The sequence below is a fragment of the Neomonachus schauinslandi genome, chromosome 5 (genome assembly GCF_002201575.2).
Source record: "Neomonachus schauinslandi chromosome 5, ASM220157v2, whole genome shotgun sequence".
NCBI classification, from domain to species: domain Eukaryota; kingdom Metazoa; phylum Chordata; class Mammalia; order Carnivora; family Phocidae; genus Neomonachus; species Neomonachus schauinslandi.
The window spans coordinates 7,486,446-7,511,164 of NC_058407.1; the positions used below are offsets into that span (position 1 = coordinate 7,486,446).

At 45.6% G+C, this 24,719-nt stretch overlaps 1 protein-coding gene across 4 annotated transcripts; it reads right to left on the reverse strand.

Annotated features, from left to right (window-relative positions):
* Positions 1 to 721: 721 nt before the first annotated feature.
* Positions 722 to 24,504, reverse strand: XRCC6 (X-ray repair cross complementing 6). Of its 4 annotated transcripts, none has more exons than XM_044915316.1 (13): positions 24,489 to 24,504; positions 23,784 to 23,867; positions 21,249 to 21,361; positions 16,684 to 16,699; positions 16,166 to 16,420; positions 14,944 to 15,127; positions 12,302 to 12,488; positions 10,180 to 10,348; positions 9,305 to 9,466; positions 7,710 to 7,839; positions 7,168 to 7,268; positions 3,478 to 3,591; positions 722 to 1,119 (listed from the first exon to the last, which is right to left on the reverse strand). In XM_044915316.1, exons 2-13 carry the CDS (start codon positions 23,857 to 23,859, stop codon positions 926 to 928), a joined length of 1,701 nt encoding a protein of 566 aa, XP_044771251.1. In that variant the 5' UTR covers positions 23,860 to 23,867; positions 24,489 to 24,504; the 3' UTR covers positions 722 to 925. The 4 variants fall into 4 exon arrangements, with proteins under 4 accessions (XP_044771251.1, XP_021543125.1, XP_021543123.1 ...); XM_021687450.2 differs by having other exon boundaries at positions 7,168 to 7,265; positions 16,684 to 16,822; XM_021687448.2 differs by having other exon boundaries at positions 16,684 to 16,822.
* Positions 24,505 to 24,719: the final 215 nt, after the last annotated feature.

Consider the following 24,719-nt stretch of genomic DNA (forward strand, 5'->3'; position numbering starts at 1 on the left):
CTGGTCCTGAAAGACACAGGACCTACAAACTCTGAATCTCAAGCCATCCTTGGAGGATGCAAACCCTTCCAGATGCTTTCCTTCCTTCTCTCAGGCTAATTCTTCAAAAGTAGCAGAGCAGAAAGAGCAGGAAAGGGACAGGGAGGATAGAAGAGGAATGGCATGTGGAGGGGATAGGGGACACAAAGAGAAAGACACCCTACCCTGCTCCTCCTCCTCCTTTCCTAATACCTCTCCTCATCTTCCTACAGCTCCCCTGAAAAGTAGGAGGAATAACTCATTTCACTTAGGCTGGAACTGAAATTCTCAGGGCAACAGAAAATGTACATATCTTCATATACCTGAATGTCACATCAAGATGAACGCAGCATGAAGGGGGCTATTTACTGATGAAGCAAATGGTACCAGGATTAGAAATGTTAAATACTTATTGCTCTGGAAATCTGATCTTTAGATCTATATTAAGACGCAATGAAAGGGAAAACAGGTGGGAGGCCAGAGGATGGGTGACTTAACTATTGCTAGGGCTTGTCATTCCTGAAGTATGTCCACCTGTCCTTAACTGTCACATTCTCCCCCACATTCGCTGATACTTGTTTCCATTATGATGAGGATATGTTCCTAATGGGAGAGAAAATTAAGCTAATAGCCAATGTTAAGTGGTCTTCGGATGTGAGGCAGACACGTCTTTCTTCGTCACACTAAAGAACAGTATACAGTATACAGTACAAAGTTAGGGCTCTTTATTCAGACAGTAAAGCACAGTAAAGTGGGAGGGCTATGCTGTCTGCACGGCAACAGAACATCTCATAAATGTAAAGTCCTTGGCTTCTATCAGGCAGACTCCGTTAAAACATGTTTTAACTTGATGAGAATAAAAGCAGGCAGCCTGGCTAGAGTGCAGAAGGGGGCGCTGGCCGGCTGGTCAGTTCTGGAAGTGCTTAGTGAGCGTGTCCAGCAGCTCCTGCTTCTTCAACCCACCCCTCAGCCCATACACCCTGCAGGCTTCCTTCAGCACGGGCACAGTGAGCTTACCCAGCGTGCCCTTGCTCACATGGGCCTTCAGATCTTCTTCAGATAACTCCATCTTGGGCCTTTTGCTGCCAGAACCTTCATCATCTGGGGGAAAAGGTCAGGAGGGAATGACTGGAAATGCTACCAGTAGCACCCAGCTACACTGCACAGGGGCCCTCCTATGATCTGGGCTGCAGTTAACCACCTTCCGTAAGGCTGTGATGCCCACCTAGAACCCCACGGGAGGGTGGCTTTTGGTTTTTTGGTTTTGTAAGATTTACTTATTTGAGAGGGAGAAAGAATGCGGCGGGGAGGGGCAGAGGGAGAGACTCCGAAGCAGACTCCATACTGAGCCCAATATGGGGCTGGATCCCACGACCCCAACATCAGGACCTGAGCCGAAACCAAGAGCTGGACGGTTAACCGACTGCACCACCGAGTCGCCCCTGGAGGGTGTTTTGATAAGGCAGCTTATCAGCAAAAGTCAAAACTGTACCACCCTGAGAAGGGAGTTCAAAGTAGTGTAAGTGTCCCAGTTTACCCAAAATGGGTGCTCACTCTGGGTAAGTCATTCATTCCTTCCTTCATTGAAAAAGCACTTACCGAGCGCTGTGTAAAGTACTAGGGCACCATACTCGGTGGTCAGAAAGTGCAAGCAGAGGGGGATAAACAAGCAAATCACTGGGGCGCCCGGGTGGCTCAGTTGGTGAAGCGTCTGCCTTCGGCTCAGGTCATGATCCCGGGTCCTGGGATTGAGCCCCGCATCGGGCTCCCTGCTCCGCGGGAAGCCTGCTTCTCCCTCTCCCACTCCCCCTGCTTGTGTTCCCTCTGTTGCTGTCTCTCTCGCTCTAATAGAAAATACATAAAATCTTTAAAAAAAAAAAAAATCACTAAAGTGTGCACAGGTGTGAAGAGCTATGACAGCAGTTCCCAGAGGACACTATAAGAGTCACTTCAGATGCAAAAGAGAGAAAGCTCCATGGCCACCAACCCAGGCTCTCACAGCTCTACTTCCTTGTAGGGCTGCTAAGCAAGCAAAGCCCACATCTGGCTTGACTAGACCAAAAATAGCCCCAAAATGTACAACCTAAGCCAGAACTATTCCCCCATGCTAAGGAACTCACAACATGTCGTCCTGAAAAAGATGAGAATCATGGTAAAGAGTATTTTGGGTCTAATGGTAAGAAAAAGGATAGTAAAGAAAAAGATGGTTAAAGAAAAAATGGTTAAAGCCAATCACTGGAAGTTCACAGAAAAAAAGTCCAATAAAACTACATCTCATTTGGGACGCCTGGCAGTCAGTTAAGTGTCCGACTCTTGATCTTAGCACAGGTCTTGATCTCAGGGTTGTGAGTTCAAGCCCCACATTGAGCTCCACGCTGGGCATGGAGCTTACTTAAAATAAAAAAAAATTTTTTTAATTAAAATTAAAAAACAAAATACATCTCATTCATAACTGGAAAATTGCAAATGAACATAGGATATAGTTTTCCCTCTATTATTCTTTTTCTTTTTTTTTTTTTAAGACTTTATTTGAGAGAGAGAGACACAGCGAGAGAGGGAACACAAGCAGGGGGAGTGGGAGAGGGAGAAGCAGGCTTCCCGCGGAGCAGAGAGCCCGACGTGGGGCTCGATCCCAGGAGCCTGGGATCATGACCTGAACTGAAGGCGGACACTTAATGGCTGAGCCACCCAGGCGCCCCTTCCTCTATTATTCTTAGTGAAAAAACGAAATAGTATATCAAGTCCAGTACAGGTAAGAATGTAGGGAAATACACTCACTCTTTCTTGAATAGGATATAAATTGTATCACTTTTTCAGAGGCCACCTGGCAATTCTTTTTTTTTTCTTTAAAGATTTTATTTGAAAGAGGGAATGAGAGAGAGAGCATGAGAGAGAGGAGGGTCAGAGGGAGAAGCAGACTCCCCGCTGAGCAGGGAGCCTGATGCGGGACTCAATCCGGGACGATCCGGGGACTGCAGGATCATGACCTGAGCTGAAGGCAGTCACCCAACCAACTGAGCCACCCAGGCGCCCCCAACTGGCAATTCTGATCAGAATTTTAAATGTCGACACCTTGACCCAGCAATACCACTGCTAGGAATTTATCCTAAATAAACTATGGATCCACTCACACAAGAACGCAACGGTGGTTCATGTTCACTGCAGCCTACTCACCTACTCATCAAGAAAGGTCTGGTTGAACAAACTGTTTACATCTATCCAGTGAAGTACTCTGGAGCCTTGTTTTTTAAATACAGTAGTAGCTTTGTATGGACATAACTCTTCAACATATGTAGCTAAGTAAGAAAATAAACTAGAAAACAAAGTGAATACTAGTCCATTTGTGCTGAAATATGTATGTTTGTATTAAATATGTAGGTTTGTATAGAAATTTCTGAAGGGACATGATCCTGTGATAGGACCATAAAGTCAACTTTAAAAAATAACCCAGTTCCTCACCTTGTTTCCGCTTGGGAACTTTTCCTTCAGGATTATAATCCGGTGGGTAGACAAGCTCCTTAAACTCATTCACCAGGGAGCCCAGTCTTTTATCTATTGCTTCAATTTTAGGCACTAGAAAATCAAAACACAAGAAGAGTGGCCAGGTGAGCCACGAGTCCTGGCTTCCTGTCCAGTTCCAAGTCTACGGGGACCAGAGGAGAAAGCACCTAACTGCTGGGGTTGGGGGAAGTCCCGGGAGGGTCCAGGAGGAGGCAACTGACCTGGCCATGAATGCCTCTGTAATATTGATCAAGTACCTTCTAACAATCGCATTTAATGAGCACTTACTACAGCCAGGCACCCTTCTAAATGCTTTAAACTTATTTTTTAATTTAATCCTCTAGAGAGTAGGTAAATTTGTCTCCCTGTTTTACAGAGGGAAGCCAAGAGGTTAAATGACTTGCTCGAGGCCAACGAACTGGGAGTGATAGAGTTACGAACTGGGCTAGATTCTGGGGTTTCAAACCAGAGTCTGTGCCCCCAGTGGGCTTACAGTCTAGTCAGGGTAAGGAGGTGGTGAAAACATAAATGCAGTAGGTGGCAATGCCATGAAGGGACTGAACAAGGCACACTGGGAACACGGGAGGGGTCAGGAAAGACTTTCCGCAGCCGGGTCTGGGAAGCTGAGCGCTCTGTTCCTCAGGCAGATACTATTCCAAGCAGCAGAAGGCACAGGAGTAAGAAAGGGCAGGTGACATACAGCTTGAAGGTAGAAGGTCAGGAGGGCAGGACCAGCGAGGAGGCTGGAATTCCAGGCAGTCACGGCGAGGTCATGGAAGCCTTGAACGCCCGCGCGGGACTTGAGACATTATCCTGAGAACAGTGGGGAAACTGAAGGGCTATGAGCGGGGGGACGGGGACATGACCCCAGCTGCATTTTAGAAAGATCCCCTGGAGCTGTGTGTGGAGTAGGACCTGAAGGACGATGAGACAGCAGCCGGGGAGAAGGGCCCATAAACCCGAGAAGCGGCAGAACTGACGGACGTACAGACGGAATGTGAGGTGTCGGGGCGGCCAGCGGGGAGGTGGTGGCTGGCTGGGAGGCCAGGAACATTCGCCAAGACCAACACAACAGGAACAAGATATCTCGGGGGGAAAGACAGTATTTGTGTTACCTTACCACTGTGTATGGTTTGTGGAGCTGTGACCTGAGCCGTGTCACATCGAGGGCACGCCTGAGGAGAGGAGTCTTATCACCTCCTCACATGGCCACGTTTGCAAAGTACTGAGGGGAGCTCCTCGCACAATGTCACGGCCAAACTGGGCTCCGGCCAAGTCGGAAGCCCCTGTCCCAGACTACATGAGCGTATGCAAGAACTCTGGTTCTCCACCTGGGAACCAGCTAGGACTTTTAAGAAACACTGATGCCCAAACCCTTCCCCCAGAGATTCTGATTTAACTGGTCTGCGGCTGAGGCCTAAACAGCCAGATTTTTTTTAAGTCCCCCAGACAATTCTGTTGTAGGCCCAAGTTGAGAACCAATGTGCTAGAGGTCGGGGCATGTCTCAAAATCACCTGGAAGGCTTGTTGTAAAACACAGATTGCTGGGTCCCAAGCTGAGTTTCAGAATTAGTCGGCTTGGGAAAGGGCTCAAAATTGGCCTTTCTGACAAGTTTCCCGGTCATGCCAGTGCTGCTGGCCTGGGGAGCACATGCAGAACCACTGGGGTAGCCTGCGGAGGCCACCGAGGGACAAGTGAGGTGACAGAGAAAGATGGGGCCCAAGGTCACCTAGAGCGCTCCCATGTTTGGAGGAGGAAAAAAAGGAAGCAGGCCCAGCAACGGAGTCCTGGGCTGCTGTGGGCCCAGGAGAAAAACCAAGACCGCAATCGTGAGTCTTCAGTAAGTGATTTACGAAGAGAAAGCCATTATCACTGTGTCGGAGGGAAGCAGAGACACGTCGGAGTAGAGCTGAGTGAAGAACATGAAAGGGCAAAGAGTCAAAGCTGTCCGAGGTCTGAGCGGTAGGAGAGCCGGGTGGCGCAGCAGATGGCCACCGGCAGGGCAGCTGCGGTTCCAGCCAGAGCCGAGCAGAAAGGACAGGGCTGGGGACACAGGCTCAGGAGTCATGGACATGAGAGAGGACGCTGGAGGCCATACGAGCGGACAAGATAACAAACAGAAAGGGAGAGCAGAGGAGCTGAGGAGTTAGAGGGAACATCACAGCAGCCAAAAGTGTTTTGAAAATAGAGGCAGGAAGAGAAAACACGACTTGCAGTAAAATTACAGGACAAGCGCCAGGATGCAAGATGCCAAGGCCATGGTAAGGAACAGAGAGGACGCTGCGGAATAACGGGGAAACACCGTGTCCTGAGCACTTCCTGAGCATCAGGACCGAGATGTGGTTAATCCTTTGTAAGAACATCTCACTGTCCCCATTTTACCCATAAAGAAACTGAGTTTCAGGGATGCCTGGGTGGCCCAGTCGGTGAAGCGTCTGCCTTCAGCTCAGGTCATGATCCCAGGGTCCTGGGATCGAGTCCCGCATCGGGCTCCCTGCTCAGCGGGGACTCTGCCTATCCCCCTCCCTCTCCCCCTGCTCATGCTCTCTCTTTCTCTCTCTCTCTGTCAAATAAATAAATAAAATCTTTAAAAAAAAAAAGAAAGAAAGAAACTACGTTTCAGGGAGATTAACGAGATTCCAAGGCTAATCAAGTTAGTATGTGGCAAAGCTGGGATTCAAATCTGTATCAGCTGTTTCCGAAGCCCGAGTCCTTCACCACCTTGCTGGAGACCAGGCCACTTACTTCCTGATTCGCTAAAGGCCACCAAGAAAGACAGGCCGCGTCACCCCAGCCCTGCCCTCCCGCCAGATCCGCAGCACAGGTATACCAGCTCTTACAGCACTCGTGCGGGGCTGCTTGGTCTAGCGTAAGAGAGATCATTAATAACTGCAGAGCTGAGCAGGCCACACTAATTGCTCGGATCTTTTCAACCTCTGTCAAGAGCTCTCATTAAGTCCCATCTGTTTCCTGCTGGGTGTTTACTGACATCACTAAACTGCGCATGTGCTCTCGTGAAATATGTAAGAGAATCACAGTCAAGAAAGGGCCAGGTAGCGAGCTCAGAGCTCGACCGATGAGGCCAGGCGCATCTCCCCGATGCTGGGTAACGAGGTGGATCTTCTCAGGTAGAGCACGCAGTCTGCACCGTGGTGCCGAGCACGGGCTCCGGGCCAGACTCCCTGGATTCTAAACCTAGATCCACCGCTCACCACTTCGTGCCTCGGCACATCACTCCCTTCTCTAGAAAACAAGGCCGACAGCAGCGCCTACCTCGTAGTTACGAGAATTAAATGAGTCAACAACATATAGGGCAACAGTGCCTGGCACACAGTGAGCGCTCAATAAATGTTACAGATTATTATTATTTTTTTTTACTTTTACCAACATGTAGTCATGAGGTGGCCTCCTCATTCAAAGGCAGGTCTCAGAAGCCTGGCACTTTGCTCTCCTCTCACGACAGAACCAGCCAAATCTGCTCCGAGGCGGTCTATGCTGGACTAGAAAATCTCTTGGACATGGCTGGAACAAGGAGGTTAAATCTTTAGAGGGTGCTAGGACATGCATCCACCTTTCTGGTCCAGAGTGGGGTTGTTACGAAAAGCTCCCGCGGAAAGAACCACCGAGCTTCGCCACAGCCTTCTTACGTGTCAGATCCACCGCTTGCTCGGGCTCCATGAGGTCCAAAGCCAGCGCCTCCAGGTTCCTGAAGTGTTGCTGCAGCACTGGGTTCTCGAAGCTGTCACTTCTAGTAAAACAATCATAATAGCATAAATACACTGAAACAACGGAACACTTAAAAAATAAATGAATAAAATTATTAAATAAACCCGACTGAGGCAGCACAGGCCTGGGGTCGGCTGAGGAAAACAGCCCAAATCAAACAGTGGGGAATCTTGTCTCTTGAGTCAACTTTTCTCTCTCCAATTTTCAATTTATTGGGAATCCAAAAGCTAATTTAGAAGCAAACACCTGCCCATCTGTCTGTCACGAGAAGCAGTGGGCAGAGAGAGACATGGAGGAGGCAGGGCCGTGAAGTACGAAAACACGACGAAGAAGAAAAGGTGCGACATGGGGAGAGAAAGAACCCACTCTTTCTCCCCATGCTCAGCAGCAGCTGGGAGTAAAAGAATCCTCTCACCTCAGGAGACAGTTCCAGAAGAAAGCCTGAGGTGGACCCACTACTCACCTGTAGTTGAACCGGAGCTTCTGAACAATAGCCTTCATCTTGTCTATCTGCTCTGGGTTCGCCATGACTTTTTCGGTAAAGGGCACCTTCCGTTTATCATCAGCGTAGGGTAAGAAGACAAGCTGGAAGCCTGAAGAAGGGAGGTAAAATTTTCTGAGATTTGACTTCACAAAAGGTTTCAGTTACCGAGTTGTCATTTGCCTCTCAACTCCAAATTCGCCCTTCTAGACCTGTGATGCTGGGGCTGGGACCCTGCCAACCCTGCTTCTCCTTTATCAGCTGATTCCTGTGAGCATCTGCCTGACCGACTCCCTCTGGGGCCTGCAACAGAGAGGGAGGCAGGAGTACTCCTTCCCGGGCCGTCCCGTCCCTGCCGGCCTTGCCCCAGCCATCGCTCTCTGTCAGGGCCCTTCACCTGCCTGGAACACTTGGTTCCAGCCTCTAGCTTTCTTGACTCACCCAGAGCCAGCTGGGCAGCGGCCCCTCCCTGGAGGGCTGAGTCCCAGCTCCATGGGGGCCTCCGAGCTTCAGCCTCTCCCCTCGGTTCCCCCATCCCCACCCCACGCTCAAAGGAAAGAGGAAGGGTTATCCGGCTGCTCTTGTTCCAGGTTCTAAGAGAGTCAAAAACCTAGACTGGAACCAAAGGCTGCTGCCAGGTGAAGGGCCCTTGCTCGCAAAGCCAACAGCGCTGAGTAAGTGGAAGGAGCAAGTCCCTTTGCTCTCCTCTGCCCTACGGTCTCCCTCGAGCACCCACTACTGACACAGCCTACAGACAGTCGGCTGGCAAAGGAGGAAACTGGGTTTGGAGAGTGTCAGCCTCAGCAGCACAGAGCGTAATAGGAGGAATTTGGAGCTGAGAGACAAGAGCTTACTAAGTGACATACAAAGCTATTCCTCAGCCTTCTGATCACCAGAGTTACAAATATAACATTTTCAAAGAGTTACTTTATAGTTCATTTTTATTAGCATGGCTAAGGAAGAAAGAAGACTACCTACCATCTCTTGGCTACTTTGTACTAGTCACTTATACAACCTGAAGAGTAAGGTGTTCCAGAATTCTCATCTTTACAGATAAGGAATATAAGTAGACAGGTTAAATTATTTGCCCAAGTCGGCCAGGTAATAAGTGGCAGAGGTGGGCCTGAAACAAAAGAAAGTAAACTTTCCCACACATAAGAATAAGTCAAGTCTGACTTCAAAACCCATGGTCTTTCTGCTACATCTCACTGCCTTGGTGTATACAGAGGATAAACCAAATGTTAAACATTGCAAAGGTGCTAACAATGGCTTTTAGTAAAGCTGCCAGCAGTTGAGCCATAAACTTTGTCAGTAACCTGCAAACAGTCCCTAAGCAGCCAACGCTCAATCATGGCTGCAGAGCTGCCTGGTACAGTTGCACATGCTGTGCACTGCACAACCATATTTGGCAGCTTTACCTGGCTCTGCATCAAATCCACCTGTGAAACCCTAAAAATGCACCTTTTCCAGACCCCATTCCTGGAGACTCTGGTTCAGCAGGCCTCAGTTGGGATCCTATGAGGGATTCCAAAGTCTGAACAAGGTTCAGAAGCACTGAAAAGATCTCTTCCACATACCTGGGGGAGTCACCTGAATTTTCTGCTCATCTAGCTCCTCTTCCTGTGGCAACAAGGCCACAAAATAAGGAGGGATGTTCCGACGAGGGGTGTATCTGCACACTGCCATGACCTCCTTTTCCAGACACTTGGTGAGGAGAGCACTGAACAGGGTTGAGCTCCCTAGAAAACAAACATCCCAGGAGTCTGCATCCTAAAGATATCTCCTCCTCGTTTCCCTCTTAGCCCATGTTATAAGCTTACGATTTCTCTTCCATTTTCTTAAAAGGGCTTATGATACTTCATTAGGTAAAGTGTGATGAGCCCAGAGCTGAAGGGAAAGTGGGGACAGCAGAGGTGCAGAAAGGAAGAGAAAGGAAAGCGATGAGAGATCAGATGCCTCAAACACTCCATTTCAGAGTGTGAATTATTAATATTAGTTCACTTTTACTATCTTTAGACTAATGATATAAGCCCCAGTTACTCATAAAAGCCAACCAGGTCAAATCCAGGGATTCATTAGCTATAGCACAGAGGAATATAGGTCTGGACAAACACAATGACCTAGTTCATAGCATCTTTAATTGCCAACACTAGGGAACAAACTGGGTTTTTCTTTTCTTTTTAATTCTCTATCTGATGCCTCAAAGAAAGACTTCCAGAGGAAGCAAGTTTTAAAAATTCTAATTCCATATCCCCTCCTGGATGTTTACAATGCGTATCAGTGTATTATAGGTCCTAAAGAAATCTCTAATTTTGTTTAGTCCCGAATTTCCAAAACTTATCTGAGCATGAAAAACTTTCAAAATACCCCCTTAATACGTACATCCTATCCAGGTTCCAAGCAGAACTACCTTCTGTTACTCATTCATTTACCCTCAGTCTACACCACATACCATTCACCAGGGACTCTTCGGGGTACACGAACAGGGAGGGCCTCAGGTAATGGTGCTTCTTCAGCAATATCAAGGGCTTGAAACCGATGAGAATCAAACCTGGTTCATCAAAGCGTTTCAGCTCTTCTGTTTCCTCTTTCTCTAGTACAATCTGACGACTCCCATAGTTCTAAAGGAAGGGGAACACGAGGGCCATGTACACAGGCTACGTGGAGATGCAAAGTGATTGCCACACGACACTAGCAAGTTAAAATCAGCTTTCTTCTAAGGAACAGGAAGATGGCTCACCAAGGGCATCTTCCTCCTACCGTGGGGAATGAACATTTACTGAGTGCTTGCCAGGCACCTTATATTCGTCATCCAATTTATCTTCTGTGTCCAGCCTAGGCGATAGATGTTAAAAACTGTTTTACAGATGAGTGAACTGAGTCTTGATGGTTGGTAACTTGCTCCAGGTTACATAATTGAATTGGGCTTTAAACCACCAGCTCTCTGGTGCTGAAGGCCATTCTCTTCAGGCATTTATTCGAACCCTCAGCATCATCCCTGACCCACAAAGGAAGCTCAAAACATGCCTATTTATCAAGAGGACACATGTCAGGTACTGTGGTAGGTCTGAGAAAACACGCATATTAAGTATTACTTTCAAACTTTAATTTTGCACTGTGGTCATAGATATACGACTGGTAACAGAACTTAGCAAGAGTCCAATTTGAGTTTAATCAACAAAACAGAGCCCTCAAGTTTTTTCGAAGGCATACTGGATCAAGAAAGAAACTCCATGACCAGAAGAGCTACCACCTATGAATAAACCAACATGGATAACTAGTTACTTCCAAAATGGAAGAGGAAATTTCTTGTCTTCTCCTTCAGAAAGTAGGGCAAAACACTCTGGCTTGAGATTTGTGCTCCAAAAAATATCTCATGGGTTGAATCAAAATAATATTTAATTTTAGTCACTTAGTTGATCCTTCTAGGTCCTGAACTTACGCAAAAAAATCTCAGATTCTCTCCCACATTTTGCATTAATTAAAAGGATGACTCATTTGATTTTAATTTTAGATATCCAATCCTTCCACAGATTGAACAAAGGTGAGAGAATAAAGAAAGATAATGTTCTTCATTCTTAGTCTGTCCTTCAGATTAAGAAAGGTACATGTGTATCATTTCAAAGCACAGGAAAAAATTTGGTTCGGGAAAAAAAAAAACTCTCCCTAAAATAAAGTGCACTTCACACCTAACACACTTTCCCTAGCCCATCTCCCTAGTTAACTATAAAGCATTTTCAGGGCACCTTAGTGGCTCAGTCGTTAAATGTCTGCCTTCGGCTCAGGTCATGATCCCAGCGTCATGGGATCGAGCCCCGCATCGGGCTCCGCGGGAAGCCTGCTTCTCCCTCTCCCACTCCCCCTGCTTGTGTTCCCTCTCTCGCTGTATCTCTCTCTGTCAAATAAATAAATAAAATCTTTAAAAAACAAACAAACAAACTATAAAGCATTTTCTGCTACTGTACCCAAGCAAGGAATTCGACTGTTAGAGCAGAATGCAAAGAGTGATCAAGGGCTAAAGTTTCCACTGACATTTTTTTCAAACACTGGTTCCAACTTTCTAGCTGTCAAAGTATCAACAATCTAGATGCTGGGGCACCTGGCTGGCTCAGCTGGAGAAGCATGCAACTCTTAATCTCGGGGTTGTAAATTCAAGCTCTACATTGCCTGTAGAGATTACTTAAAAATAAAATCTTTAAAAAAAAAAAAAAAATGATCGGGGTGCTTGGGTGGCTCAGTCGGTTAAGGATCTGCCTTTGGCTCAGGTCATGATCCCAGGGTCCTGGAATCAAGCCCTTTGTTGGGCTCCCTGCTCAGCGGGGAGTCTGCTTCTCCCTCTCCCTCTGCCCCTCCCCCTGCTCCTGCTGTCTCTCTCTCTGTCTCTCAAATAAATAAATAAAATCTTTAAAACAAAACATCTAGATGCCAGAGTTCCAAAGAGGAATGGCTTTGTGTTTTAACAGCTTAGCTACAAAGATGCACACAGAAAGGTATTTAACTGGTTAGGCTAAATCAAGGTCTCCCTCCCTGTTAACTCTTCAATGGGACAAAATTCAGTAAGAAGGCAGGCCTACCTGAGACCTCTTGGTGTCGCTAGGCAGAAGCAAACTGCCCGTATTTACATTAAACGTCCGGGTCTTGGATTTCACTGGTTCATTGGTTTCCCGATAAAGCCTCACAGGAGGAGGTTTGACAGCCTTCTGGACCATATTATACATGCTGACAGTGAGTGCTATATCTTTGCTGAGCTTAAGCTTCAACCTGGGGGAGAGAAAAACAAAAAACCATGGAAAGATTATGCTTTCCTAGCTAAAATTCTTTTGTGGTACCCAAGCCTTATTTTATTCTCTCCATAATCCAAATTTCTCGAATATAAATATAACAGTTTTAATAATAGAGTTTGCTATAATACTATCTCAGGGTCTATACCACAAAAATTCGTTTCAGAATATACTGTTAACTACTTAAAATAATGATGAAGAGTGTACTGTAATAAAAATAATAATGATTGTTTTGGGGTGCCTGGGTAGCTCAGTCGGTTAAGCGTCCAACTTTTGATTTCAGCTCAGGTCATCGATCTCAGGGTTGGGGGATGTGAGATCAAGCCCCACACTGGGTTCTGCACTCAGCGGGCAGTCTGCTTCTCTCCCTCTCTCCCCCCACCCCGATGCTCTCTCTCTAGAACAAACAAAAAGATTCTCTCTCCCTCTCCCTCTGCCCCGCCCCCGCCACGCTCTCTCTCTAAAACAAATAAATCGGGGGGGAAAAAAAAAAAAGATTCTCTCTCCCTCTTCCTCTGTCCCTCCCCCGCCATGTGCACACATGTTCTCTTTCTCTCTTTAAAAAAAAAAAGGGCGCCTGGGTGGCTCAGTCATTAAGCGTCTGCCTTCGGCTCAGTTCATGATCTCAGTGTCCTGGGATCGAGCCCCACGTCGGGCTCCCCCTGCTTAGCGGGGAACCTGCTTCTCCCTCTCCCTCTACATGCTGTTCCCCCTGCTGGTACTCTCTCTCTCTCTCTCGCTCCATCTCTCTCAAATAAATAAATAAAATCTTAAAAAAGATATAAATTAGTATGTTAACAAAGAACTTAGGACAGTGCCTGGCATACAATAACCATGCAATAAAATAATTCCATTATTTGATTATAGTGGGAACATTAATCATTTTTTAAGCTAACGCATTATTAGTTCTCAAACAGTTCCAATTTATTATTCCTCTCAAGTATCCTGTAACAACTCTTCCACAGAATAACACTAGCAGCTAACATTTGTAAATAATTACCATGCGCCATGCGCTATGCCTGGGTTATCTCAATACAGCCGTCCTGTGAGGAGGGACCATTTTTACCCCCATTTTACTGAGGTCCAGAGAAGTTACATGACTTGCCCCAGGTTGCCCAGCAGAAGGACCAGGACTACAATCCAAGCTAACCTGACTCCAGGACCTACATTTAACCACTATTTTACCCTCTCTGCCATCCCCACCAAAATGTGTGCTACATTTCCAAACTGTAGTAACAATACTCCATTATTTCAGGAAGGAGGAGAGATGCCAGGGTGTTTGTGTGAAGAAAAAGAAATCATTCCTAAGGGGGAAAGGAGAGCCAACAGCCAAACTACAGCTGTAGCAATGGGCTGGTGTGTGGTTTCCCTAAAATCATTTCATGGGCTTTCTAGTAGAATTGTCAGTAATCTCTTGAAAACTGCTCAAAAACTACCAATGGTCATATTTCCCTATGTTGAGGAACCTAGTCTAAAATGAAAGCCTGGGACGCCTAGGTGGCTCAGTTGGTTAAGCGTCTGCCTTCAGCTCGGGTCATGGTCCCGGGGTCCTGGGATCCAGTCCCGTGTTGGGCTCTCTGCCGAGCAGGGAGCCGGACGTGGGGCTCGATCCCAGGACCCCGGGATCATGACCTGAGCTGGAGACAGATGCTTAAACCAACTGAGCCACCCAGGCACCCCAATAAATAAAATCTTTGAAAAAATAAATAAAAATAGGGGCGCCTGGGTGACTCAGGTGTTAAGCGTCTGCCTTCAGCTCAGGTCATGGTCCCAGGGTCCTGGGATCGAGCCCCGCATCAGGCTCCCTGCTCAGCGGGAAGCCTGCTTCTCCCTCTCCCACTCCCTCTGCTTGTGTCCCCTCTCTCGCTGTGTCTCTCTCTGTTAAATAAAATCTTTAAATAAATAAATAAATAAAAATAAATTTAAAAAAATAAAATGAAAGCCTGATGTGACCTTTAGAAAGCAAAACGGGAGAGCCCTTGGGACTCTAAGGGCAAAGCTCTATAAGAGAAACTACCTATAAGAAGGTAGTTCCTGTTGGTCTCAAGTTTATAAGAAATCAGAGTAACTCAACACCAGTGACAATAACTAGCACCCACTAAGTTTTTGCTCCATACCAGTATTACTGTTACCCACAATTTACGGAGGAGCAAGCAGATGACATACTAGTGACTGCATCTGAGGACAGCAGTAGGCCCCAGCTGTTTACCCCAATGAAGTGGAGACCCGTGTTATTCTGGAGAGCTAGCCTACCAGCTCTTGCCAGAGGAAGAGAAGCAGATATGCAAATATGCTAGGCTGAAATAAAGCAAGTTTTCAGTGAGGCACACAGTGAGGCACTGAGGGTAAGTGGCCAGGGAAGCTCTCTCAAAGCAGCCCGGTGCTTACGATCAGGTAGGGCACTTGTGGGAGGCTGACCCAGGTTCAGAGCACACCTGCAGAGCATGCGCTTCCTGGTCTCCTTGGCACGAACCTTCCTCAACAGGTCTTCCAGTTTGCTGGATTCCTCAAAGTGAACCCCTAGGTCCTCATCCTCGGCTGTGCTGATGATATCTCGGTAAAACAAGGATATGTCAAAGCCCCCACGTTTCCTCAGGTGCATCAAGTCCAGGAAGATACCTGGGGCAAGGAAAACAAACGATTTTCGGCAAGCGAGAATTTTTTTCAGTTAAGCCCAAATATGCAAAGAAATAGATGGATTATTAACATTTTCGGGATGTATAGAATGGCTAAGGGAATGAGCTGCTATAAGGACAACTTATTCAATAGGCTCTGCACCCAATGTGGGGCTCAAACTCCCAACCCCAGGATCAAAAGTTGAATGCTCTACTGACTAAGCCAGCCACCACGCAGGGTAGAGCCCTTCAGAAAGCGAATGGCCTTTGGTTAAACGTTCGACTCTTGATTTCAGCTCGGGTCATGATCTCAGGGTCGTGAGACTGAGCCCCGAGGCAGGCTCCACACTCAGCAGGGAGTGTGCGTCTCTCTCTCCTTCTCTCTGCCCCTCCCCCTGCTCATGCGCACGCTCCTCTCTCTAAAATAAATAAATCTTCTTAAAAAAGAGAGAGGGGCGCCTGGGTGGCTCAGTTGGTTAAACGACTGCCTTCGGCTCAGGTCACGATCCTGGAGTCCTGGGATCGAGTCCCACATCGGGCTCCCTGCTCGGCGGGGAGGCTGCTTCTCCCTCTGACCCTCCTCCCTCTCATGTTCTCTGTCTCTCATTCTCTCTCTCTCAAATAAATAAATAAAATCTTTAAAAAAAAAAAAAAGAGAGAAAGTGAATGGCCTCATCATTTTCAGTAGGAATATTACACAGGTATCTCCCCCTGGCTTCATTTTATTCTTTCATTTCACACTCAGTGGAGAAAAACAAATGTTTGACATCCGCTATAAAGAAGCAGTAAGATTAAGTGCCAATTTAAAAGAACAGGGAGGGCGCCTGGGTGGCTCAGTTGGTTAAGCGACTGCCTTCGGCTCAGGTCATGATCCTGGAGTCCGGGGATCGGGTCCCGCATCGGGCTCCCTGCTCAGCGGGGAGTCTGCTTCTCCCTCTGACCCTCCTCCCTCTCATGCTCTCTGTCTCTCATTCTCTCTCTCTCAAATAAAAAAAAAAATCTTTAAAAAAAAAAAAAAAAAAAGAACAGGGAAAATGCCAACCTGTGTCACGGAGATCCCCAGCTTTGGTCCTGGCCCGGCTGGCTTTGGCACTGTCATTGCCATGGGGGTCATCTTCATTGGTGAACAGCATGATCCTCTTATGGCTCATCTTGACCTGGACATCGCTAAACAGGTTGGCACAGACCCATAGCACTTCACTTAGTGAGTAGTCAGATCCATGGCCAATTAGGTCTTGGAAATGTTTTTTCCCCTGCTCCCCTTTAAACTGGTCAAGCTCAAGCACTCGTTTAGCACCTGATCAGAGACAGGGAAGTCAAACAGGCAGAAAAATCAGAACAGAGTCAGTGCTGCATTTATCAGGCTAACAGAAGAGCCGAGGTCCCGTTCTCACCCCAAAAGTATTCAACCCATAAAGTCCACATCCCAGGAAGAACCCTCCTGTGCAGGAAAGCATACTCTTAGTCAAGATGTCATCTACTTCCTTCTCCACATCCTTCTTTGTTCAGGGTAGTGACCTTCCAATGTAAGGGAAAAGCTGATCTTACACCTCTACTGACCTGGATTATCCAACTCCTGTAAGACGTAAATATTTTTGAAATTCACTGAATTTTTATCCTTCTCAGTACCATAGAACACCACTGCCAAGAGATCTTGATCACTGCTTATGATCTTATTGGTATACACACTCTGGATACACTGACAAAATCAAAACAAAAATGCAATTAATATTTAACTTGCCATTAAATTTAAACTCCATAAGTGCCTGGCACATAGTAGGTGCTTAATATATTTGCTGAATCTGTACACGGCATTAGATTAAGGCATGACCCCTACCTTCAGGAAAGTCATGAATCAGCGAGAGGGACAGGCATATATATTATGCTATAACAAAAGGCAGAGTGTGTTAAGTATATAACAGAAGTGTAAGTAGCTCCTACGATAAGAAAACAGAGAATTAAAAACACATATTAGTCAGGGAGGAAATTCTGCTATAAGAGGGAAAAACAGCCCAGTATGGGAATCAGAAAACCTGGATTGAATCCCACTGATGTCATTTACTTAATTGACTGAGTTTGTAGAGGCCACTTGATCTTCCCTCAAGCAGCTTGAGACCAAGAAACAGAACGTACATATGTAAAATAATTATGTATGTGAAAGGTTTTAGCTAACAATAAGTAGATGTGACCCAACAATAAGTCCATAACTGCTAACAGCATCTTTTTTTTTCCTAACAGCATCTTTTAGAATAAAATTTGCTTAATTACACAATTAATGATGCCAGTATTCCAGGAAAGTCCTGTCTACCCATTTAAACTAATGTTAGCATCTGGTAAATCAGTGTCTCATAAGAGCTGCTCAGTCCTGTGACCTACTTAATTCTGGAGGGCACTGACAACATCCAGTTTCTGAATCTACAAAGCTGAGAAATAATGCAACCATGGTTGACACCTCCCACCCTGTCCCCATGTCGGGTCTGAGACTCTACCCAGCCTCCCTCAACAGTAATTCTCTCCTTAAATGCAGAACTTCATGTATGTCTACTCATCGACAATAATCCGCATGGCAAGTAGTTATTTCTACAAGTATTTTAATCTACCCTTTTCCTTTATTGAAGTATAGTTATAACACAACGTTACCTTAGTGGCCGGTGTACAACACAGCGATCTCACAAGTCTATGCATTATGCTGTGCTTGCCACATGTGTAGCTCCCATCTGTCACCATATAAAGCTATTACCATACCACTGACTATATTCCTTCTGCTGTACTTTTCATTCCCACAACTTTCTCTTTTTTTGACAGAGAGAGAGGTAATGAGAGCAGGAACACAAGCAGGGGGAGTGGGAGAGGGAGAAGCAGGTTTCCCGCTGAGCAGGGAGCCCAATGCGAGGCTCGATATGATGCCCCGGGCTGAAGGCAGGCTCTCAGCGACTGAGCCACCCAGGCGCCCCTCATCCCAACTTTTAATCTACTTTGAGTAGTCTCTAAACATTTACAAAAATTTGGTGAGGGCTTCTTTTAGGTTCTAAGAATTAAAAATACAAAAAAAAAAAAATTTTTTTTTGAGAAAATGTTTTTTCATTGCTTATCAAATACATTATACTCATCTGTGAATGTCTCACTTAGTTGCTACATAATACTACATTTTCTTCTGGGTTCTTTAGGCATTGAGGGTTCTAAGAACCCTCTGAAATTACACGTAGAAGTGTGAGTGTATCTTTTTGGAGATAGGGTACATAGCTTTCGCCACATCCTTCTTTTTTTTTTGACAGAGAGAGAGAGTGAGAGCAGGAACATCTGTGTTCCTGCTCTCACATGCTCAAAGAGGGTCACAATCCGAAAAAGGTTAAAGCAGTGATCCTCAAAAAGTGATCTCCAAACTAGCAACAGCAGCATCACCTGGGAACTTGCTGGAAATGCAAATTCTTGGTCCCAGCTCTAGACCTATAGAACCAGAAATTCTGATTCTGGGGTAAGGCTCTGCATCTGTGCTAACAAGTCCTACAGATGATTCTGAAAACCACTGCTTTAAAGTTAAGGACTGGGGCGCCTGGGTGGCTCAGTCGTTAAGTATCTGCCTTCGGCTCAGGTCATGATCCCAGGGTCCTGGGATCGAGCCCCGCATCAGGCTCCCTGCTCGGCGGAAAGCCTGCTTCTCCCTCTCCCACTCCCCCTGCTTGTGTTCCCTCTCTCACTGTCTCTCTCTCTGTCAAATAAATAAATAAAACTTTAAAAATAAATAAATAAATAAAATAAAGTTAAGGCCTATTCTCACTAATTCTTTTTCTAGATGCAAGATATTCTGATTTGCCAACCACAAGAACTATTTATATACAAATCAGAACATCAGAAGCTTCTGTTTGGTTCCAAACTAAAAATATAAAACATAATATATATGATAAGTCTTCATAATTTATAATTCCTCTCTATAAAGAAATGGTAATCTTCTGGAGGTGGACTTCACATAACAAAATTAACCATTTTTATTTTATTTTTAAATAGGCTCCATACCCAGTGTTAAGACGTGAATTCACAACCCCAAAATCAAGGGTCTCATGCTCTACTGACAGCCAGCCTGGAGCCCCCAAATTAACCATTTTATTTTATTTATTATTATTTTTAAAGATTTTATTTATTTATTTGACAGAGAGAGACACAGCGAGAGAGGGAACACAAGTAGGGGGAGTGGGAGAGGGAGAAGCAGGCTTCCCCGTGGAGCAGGGAGCCTGATGCGGGGCTCGATCCCAGGACCCTGGGATCAAGACCTGAGCCGAAGGCAGACGCTTAACGACTGAGCCACCCAGGCGCCCCCCAAATTAACCATTTTAAAATGAGTAATTCAGTGGTATTTAATACATTCACAATGCTGGGCAACCACCACCACTATCTAGTTCTGAAACAATTTCATCACCCCCAAAGCAGACACCACTCTTACCATTAAGCAGCTGCTCCCCCCATTCTTCTGTCCCCATCCCCACTCCTGGTAACCACTAACTTACATTCTCCATGGATTATGTATTCTTTATTTCATTTAAATGTAACCAAAAAACATGTGACCTTTTGTCTGGCTTCTTTCACTTAACATAATGTTTTCAAGGTTCATTCACCTTGTGGTATCAATACGTCATTCCTTTTTATGGCTGAGAAATATTCCACTGCATGTATATACCTTTTGTTTATCCATTCAAAATGTTCAGGAATGAGATAGAGGTGGTGTACACAACATTATGAGTGACTAAAACCTTTGAATTGTTACCTTGAAATGGTTCATCTCATGTTATGTAAACTATACCTCAATTCAAAAAACAAAATATTGGGGCGCCTGGGTGGCACAGTTGGTTGAGCGTCAGACTCTTGGTTTTGGCTCAGGTCGTGATCGCAGAGTCGTGAAATCAAACCCCACATTGGGCTCCTCGCTCAGCGGGGAGTCTGCTTGAGATTCTCTACCCCTCCCTGCCCCTCCCCCTGTTCACACTCTCTCTCTTAAATAAATCCTTTTTTTTTTTTTAAGATTTTATTTATTTGACAGAGAGAGACACAGTGAGAGAGGGAACACAACCAGGGGGAATGGGAGAGGGAGAAGCAGGCTTCCCGCGGAGCAGGGAGCCCAACGCGGGGCTCAATCCCAGGACCCTGAGATCATGACCTGAGCCGAAGGCAGACGCTTAACAACTGAGCCACCAGGCACCCCTTAAATAAATAAATCTTTAAAAAAAAACGGAACAAAACAAAATATTTACTCCTTGATATGGCAGGTACTATTATTCTCTCCATTATACAGATGAGGAAATAGATACCAAAAGGTTCAACAACTCTTCTGACATCATATAGTTTGTAAGTGACAGAATCAGGTCTTGAGTCCCTGTTTTTTACTCTATTGAGTATTTAGCTGGGAGAGGGATTGCTGGGTCATATGGGCATTCTATGTTTAACTCTTTGAGGAACTGCCACTCTGTTTTCCACAGTAGCCAATCCATCTCACATTCCCACCAGCAATGTAGGTTTCCAATTTCTCCGCATCCTTGCCAATGCTTCTTAGTATCCTTTTTTTTTTTTCCCCTCTAAAATATAGCCATGCTAGTGGGTTGTGATACCTCACTGTGGTTTTGATTTGCTTTTCTCCAATGACTACAGATGTTGTACATCCTTTTGTGGGCTTCTTGGCCATCTGTAGATCTCTAGAGAAATGTACATTCAAATTCTATGCCCATTTTTAAATGAGGCTTTTTGTTGTAACCTTTTTTCAACCACGGGTAATACTCAACTTCTAAATACCAATTACAAGAGGACTCATTTTGACACCATAACTACTGGAACTTCCTTTCTTCCTTCACACGCACATCTCTATGGAAGGAGAAGCCCTTCTGTACCATCCGGGCTAACGCAGAAAGTGGGAGCAATGTATTCCTAGGGTCTGAAGTTCAAACACAGAATAAAATGGGCCTGTTCTCCAGCACTGCTACCTTTTTTTCAGCTCAGAATATAGGCAGCAATCCTGGGAGGCCAACCAACATTGATCATTCACAAACAAATTTTTCAAAGAGTCCATAATTTTTAGAGTGGTGTTAATACTTTTTTCTTTTTCTCCTTCTTTTTTTTAATTAAATAGAAGGTAGTCTTACCTGGATGCTCATGTCAAAAGGAGTCAGTTCAACTTCACCCTGAGATTCAAACATGGCCCTAGAACCATCAACCAAAAAAATCAAACTATCTCTTCCCGAATATGTATATTCTCCTATGGGAGGAAAAAAATAGAAGAAAATGTTTGCCCTTCTGTTCATATTTATCATGCTTATTATTCATATAAAACAAACAGAAAAAAGCCCATTACAATGCCCACCCTCCTCCCAAGGGTAACCACTATCCTGACTTTTAATAATCATTTCCTTATTTCTTTTATAGTTTTATCATTCAAGTGAACATTACTAAACACTAGTTTTGACTTAAAAAAATGTTTTTGGGGACGCCTGGGTGGCTCAGTTAGTTAAGCATCTAACTCTTGATCTCAGCTCAGGTCTTGATCTCAGGGTCATGAGTTCAAGCCCCAAGTTGGGCTCCACGTTGGGCATGGAGCCTACTTAGAAAAAATAATTAGTTTTTGAAGCCTCTTAATCTATAGATACCCCCTCTGTCTTTGTGTCTTATAACTTATTTGTTGAAGAACCAGAATGTTGTGTTATGTAGTTTTCCACCTTCTGGATTTTGCTGACTGCATTCTTTTGGTGTAAATTGACACAATCCTCTGTCTTTCCTACTGAGGACCTAGAGAGGCTTCATCAGATTCAGGTGTTCTTTTTTCCTCATCATAGGCAATGCTGAGTTTTTTATAAAAACACATAAAATGGGGGCTCCTGGGTGGCTCAGTTGCATCTGCCTTCAGCTCAGGTCATGATCTCAGGGTCCTAGGATCAAGCCCTGTGTCCCTCCCCCTCTGCCCTCCCCCCCACCATGCACATGCGCACACGCTCTCTCTCTCTCTCTCTCCCATTCTCTCTCAAATAAATAAATAAAATCTTTAAAAAAGAAACACACAGGGGCACCTGGGTGGCTCAGTCGTTAAGCGTCTGCCTTCGGCTCAGGTCATGATCCCAGGGTCCTGGGATCGAGCCCCACATCGGGCTCCTGGAAGCTGGAAGCCTGCTTCTCCCTCTCCCACTCCCCCTGCTTGTGTTCCCTCTCTTGCTGTGTCTCTCTCTGTCAAATAAATAAAATCTTAAAAAAAATAAAAAAGAAACACATAAAATGTCTGGTTGTCTCCTTTTTTCACACTGCTGCTTTCTAATACAATAAATGTAATTACCCATCTGTAAAACAATATGTCAATTATGGGTCAAGAGTCCTAATAAAAAATTCTATCTTGACCCAGTGAATTTTTTTTAAATATTTTATTTATTTATTTGACAGAGAGAAAGAGCACAAGCAGGGGAAATGGCAGGCAGAGGGAGAAGGGGGCTTCCCGCCAAGCAGGGAGCCCGATGCGGGGCTCGATCCCAGGACTCTGGGATCATGACCTGAGCCGAAGGCAGACGCTTAACGACTGAGCCACCCAGGTGCCCCTTGACCCAGTGAATTCTTTAGCATCCCAGTGAATTCAGTGAATTCTTTAGCAATCTAAAGAACATAAGATATGGGAAACTCCTTATACAAAATTTTCCACAATGTTGTTCATTAAAGTAAGAAATTGAAAATAACTAAAATGTCCAATGGGAGGCAGACTGAATAAATTACGGTACCTTTAAAATGAGTTATAAAGACAACATATATGTAGTTACATGGGAAAATATATCTATAACACATTAAGGAAAAAAGGCAGAACACAAAATTATGTATATATGTTTAAAATTCTTTTCGGAAGAAGACTGGTGCAAATTAAAATGAAAAAATATATATTCACTATGATTAACTATAAAAAATCAGATACAAAGAAAAACAGACATACATAGTTAAGAAATATCAGAATGAAAGATGAAGGAAATTTCCTTCGATGAAGGAAATATGCAAAATGCTGGCAGGTAGCGTTAGGATGGTAGATTATATAGATCACAGTAAATTTTCTCTTTTTTTATGTTATATATTTCCTGTTTCTCACTTTTAGTAAAAACACTTTAAAATTTTCTTACCCAGGACTTACATTCACCAGTATGTAGATTACATGTACCCCTTATTTCTCTTCCTTTATTGTGTTACTACCTTGCCTGAACATAACACTCCAAACATTGAGAGTGCGTCCCTGCCCCCGCCTCCATGGTGATAGAATGAGTCTTGTAACTGTGCTCCTCATGTTTTCGCTTTGGTTGCTACAGTTTCTGTAGGGTGAAGGCATTTTTTACTGAGGTCCTACAATGAGTAAAACAACCCTCCTGGGTGAGGAAGGGTCTTACCTGAGCCACCTAAGGTGACAAAGGATACCAATGTTCAGGGTCATTTACTGGAGCTCAACAGATGTCAAGCTACCAGTAACAGTGAAAGTTTAAGACTAGGAATGTCCCAGACTAGAGTAGGACCTGAATAAAAGAGCCTTGGGTAGCTCTGCAAAGTTCAAAGGGAGAAAAGCATTTGAGATTCTCTAGGGAGAGAAGGGTAGGCCATTACACAGCAGAGACAGTCGGGAAAGTCTTTCTTACACAGAGAATAGTGCACACATTAAAGACACTTACCACCTGCTTCAAGGCCCTCTTCTTGTTCTTCTTCTTCATCGCCCTCGTTTTTGTAATAAGACTCCCAACCTGACATATTGTTTACTGCTCACCAGGTGAAAGAAAGTTATGATCAGGAAGAAGCAAATTTAAACCTAAAAAATACCGACTCTTAGGCTCCTTTGAGATCCGCCCTAAAGTCTCGAGGTTACTGATGAGGAATGTGGATGCTGGATCCTGCTGCCTCCAGAGCTCTCAGTAATTGAGATGCATTAGTATATGGTCATGGGCATCATTCCAGCAGCAGCCTCACCTCGTCTATCCCTTAGGGCCGCTTCAGGGCTGGTGGTGGCCCTCTGACTCGGGTGCTGGGGCAGCCCAACCTGGAGGTCCCGTCTGGCCTCCGGCACCATCTGAACCTACGGGATTCCTGCTCCAGAGTACTCAATCCTCTAGCGGACCTCATCCCGCCCCCAAATCTCCCCCAACTCCTCGCCAGCCACGCCCAGCGAGGGGTCTCACTGCAGGCGGGCCTCAAGGCCAGGTGCCACCTCCCACGGAGGGGACGGGGACCAGAAACTCTGCACCCCGCGGGTCTGCACACTTCGTGCTGACTCTGCCCCGCGGGGAGGCTAGAGGGACGCGCAAGACTAAGTGAACGAAGCAGGTCGAGGCCAGCCCCGGCCGGAAAGCAAGGGACACAGCGAACAGCCCCAACCTCCCTACCTTAGGCACAAGGAAGAGATCAATTTGGACAGAAGGCGGGGCGCCGCGCACGCACGGGCTCCAATTCTCGCTCCCAATCAACGTCCTTACGTCATCACGCATAGTGCGCACATTCCTCCTCAAGTTGACACGCCCACTTCCACCCCCGCTTTCCGCAACTGTCCCGAACTAAGCCGACCCAGTCCGCGAAAGCCCCGCCCCCTACCGCGAAACCCCGCCCCTCGCCGCCCG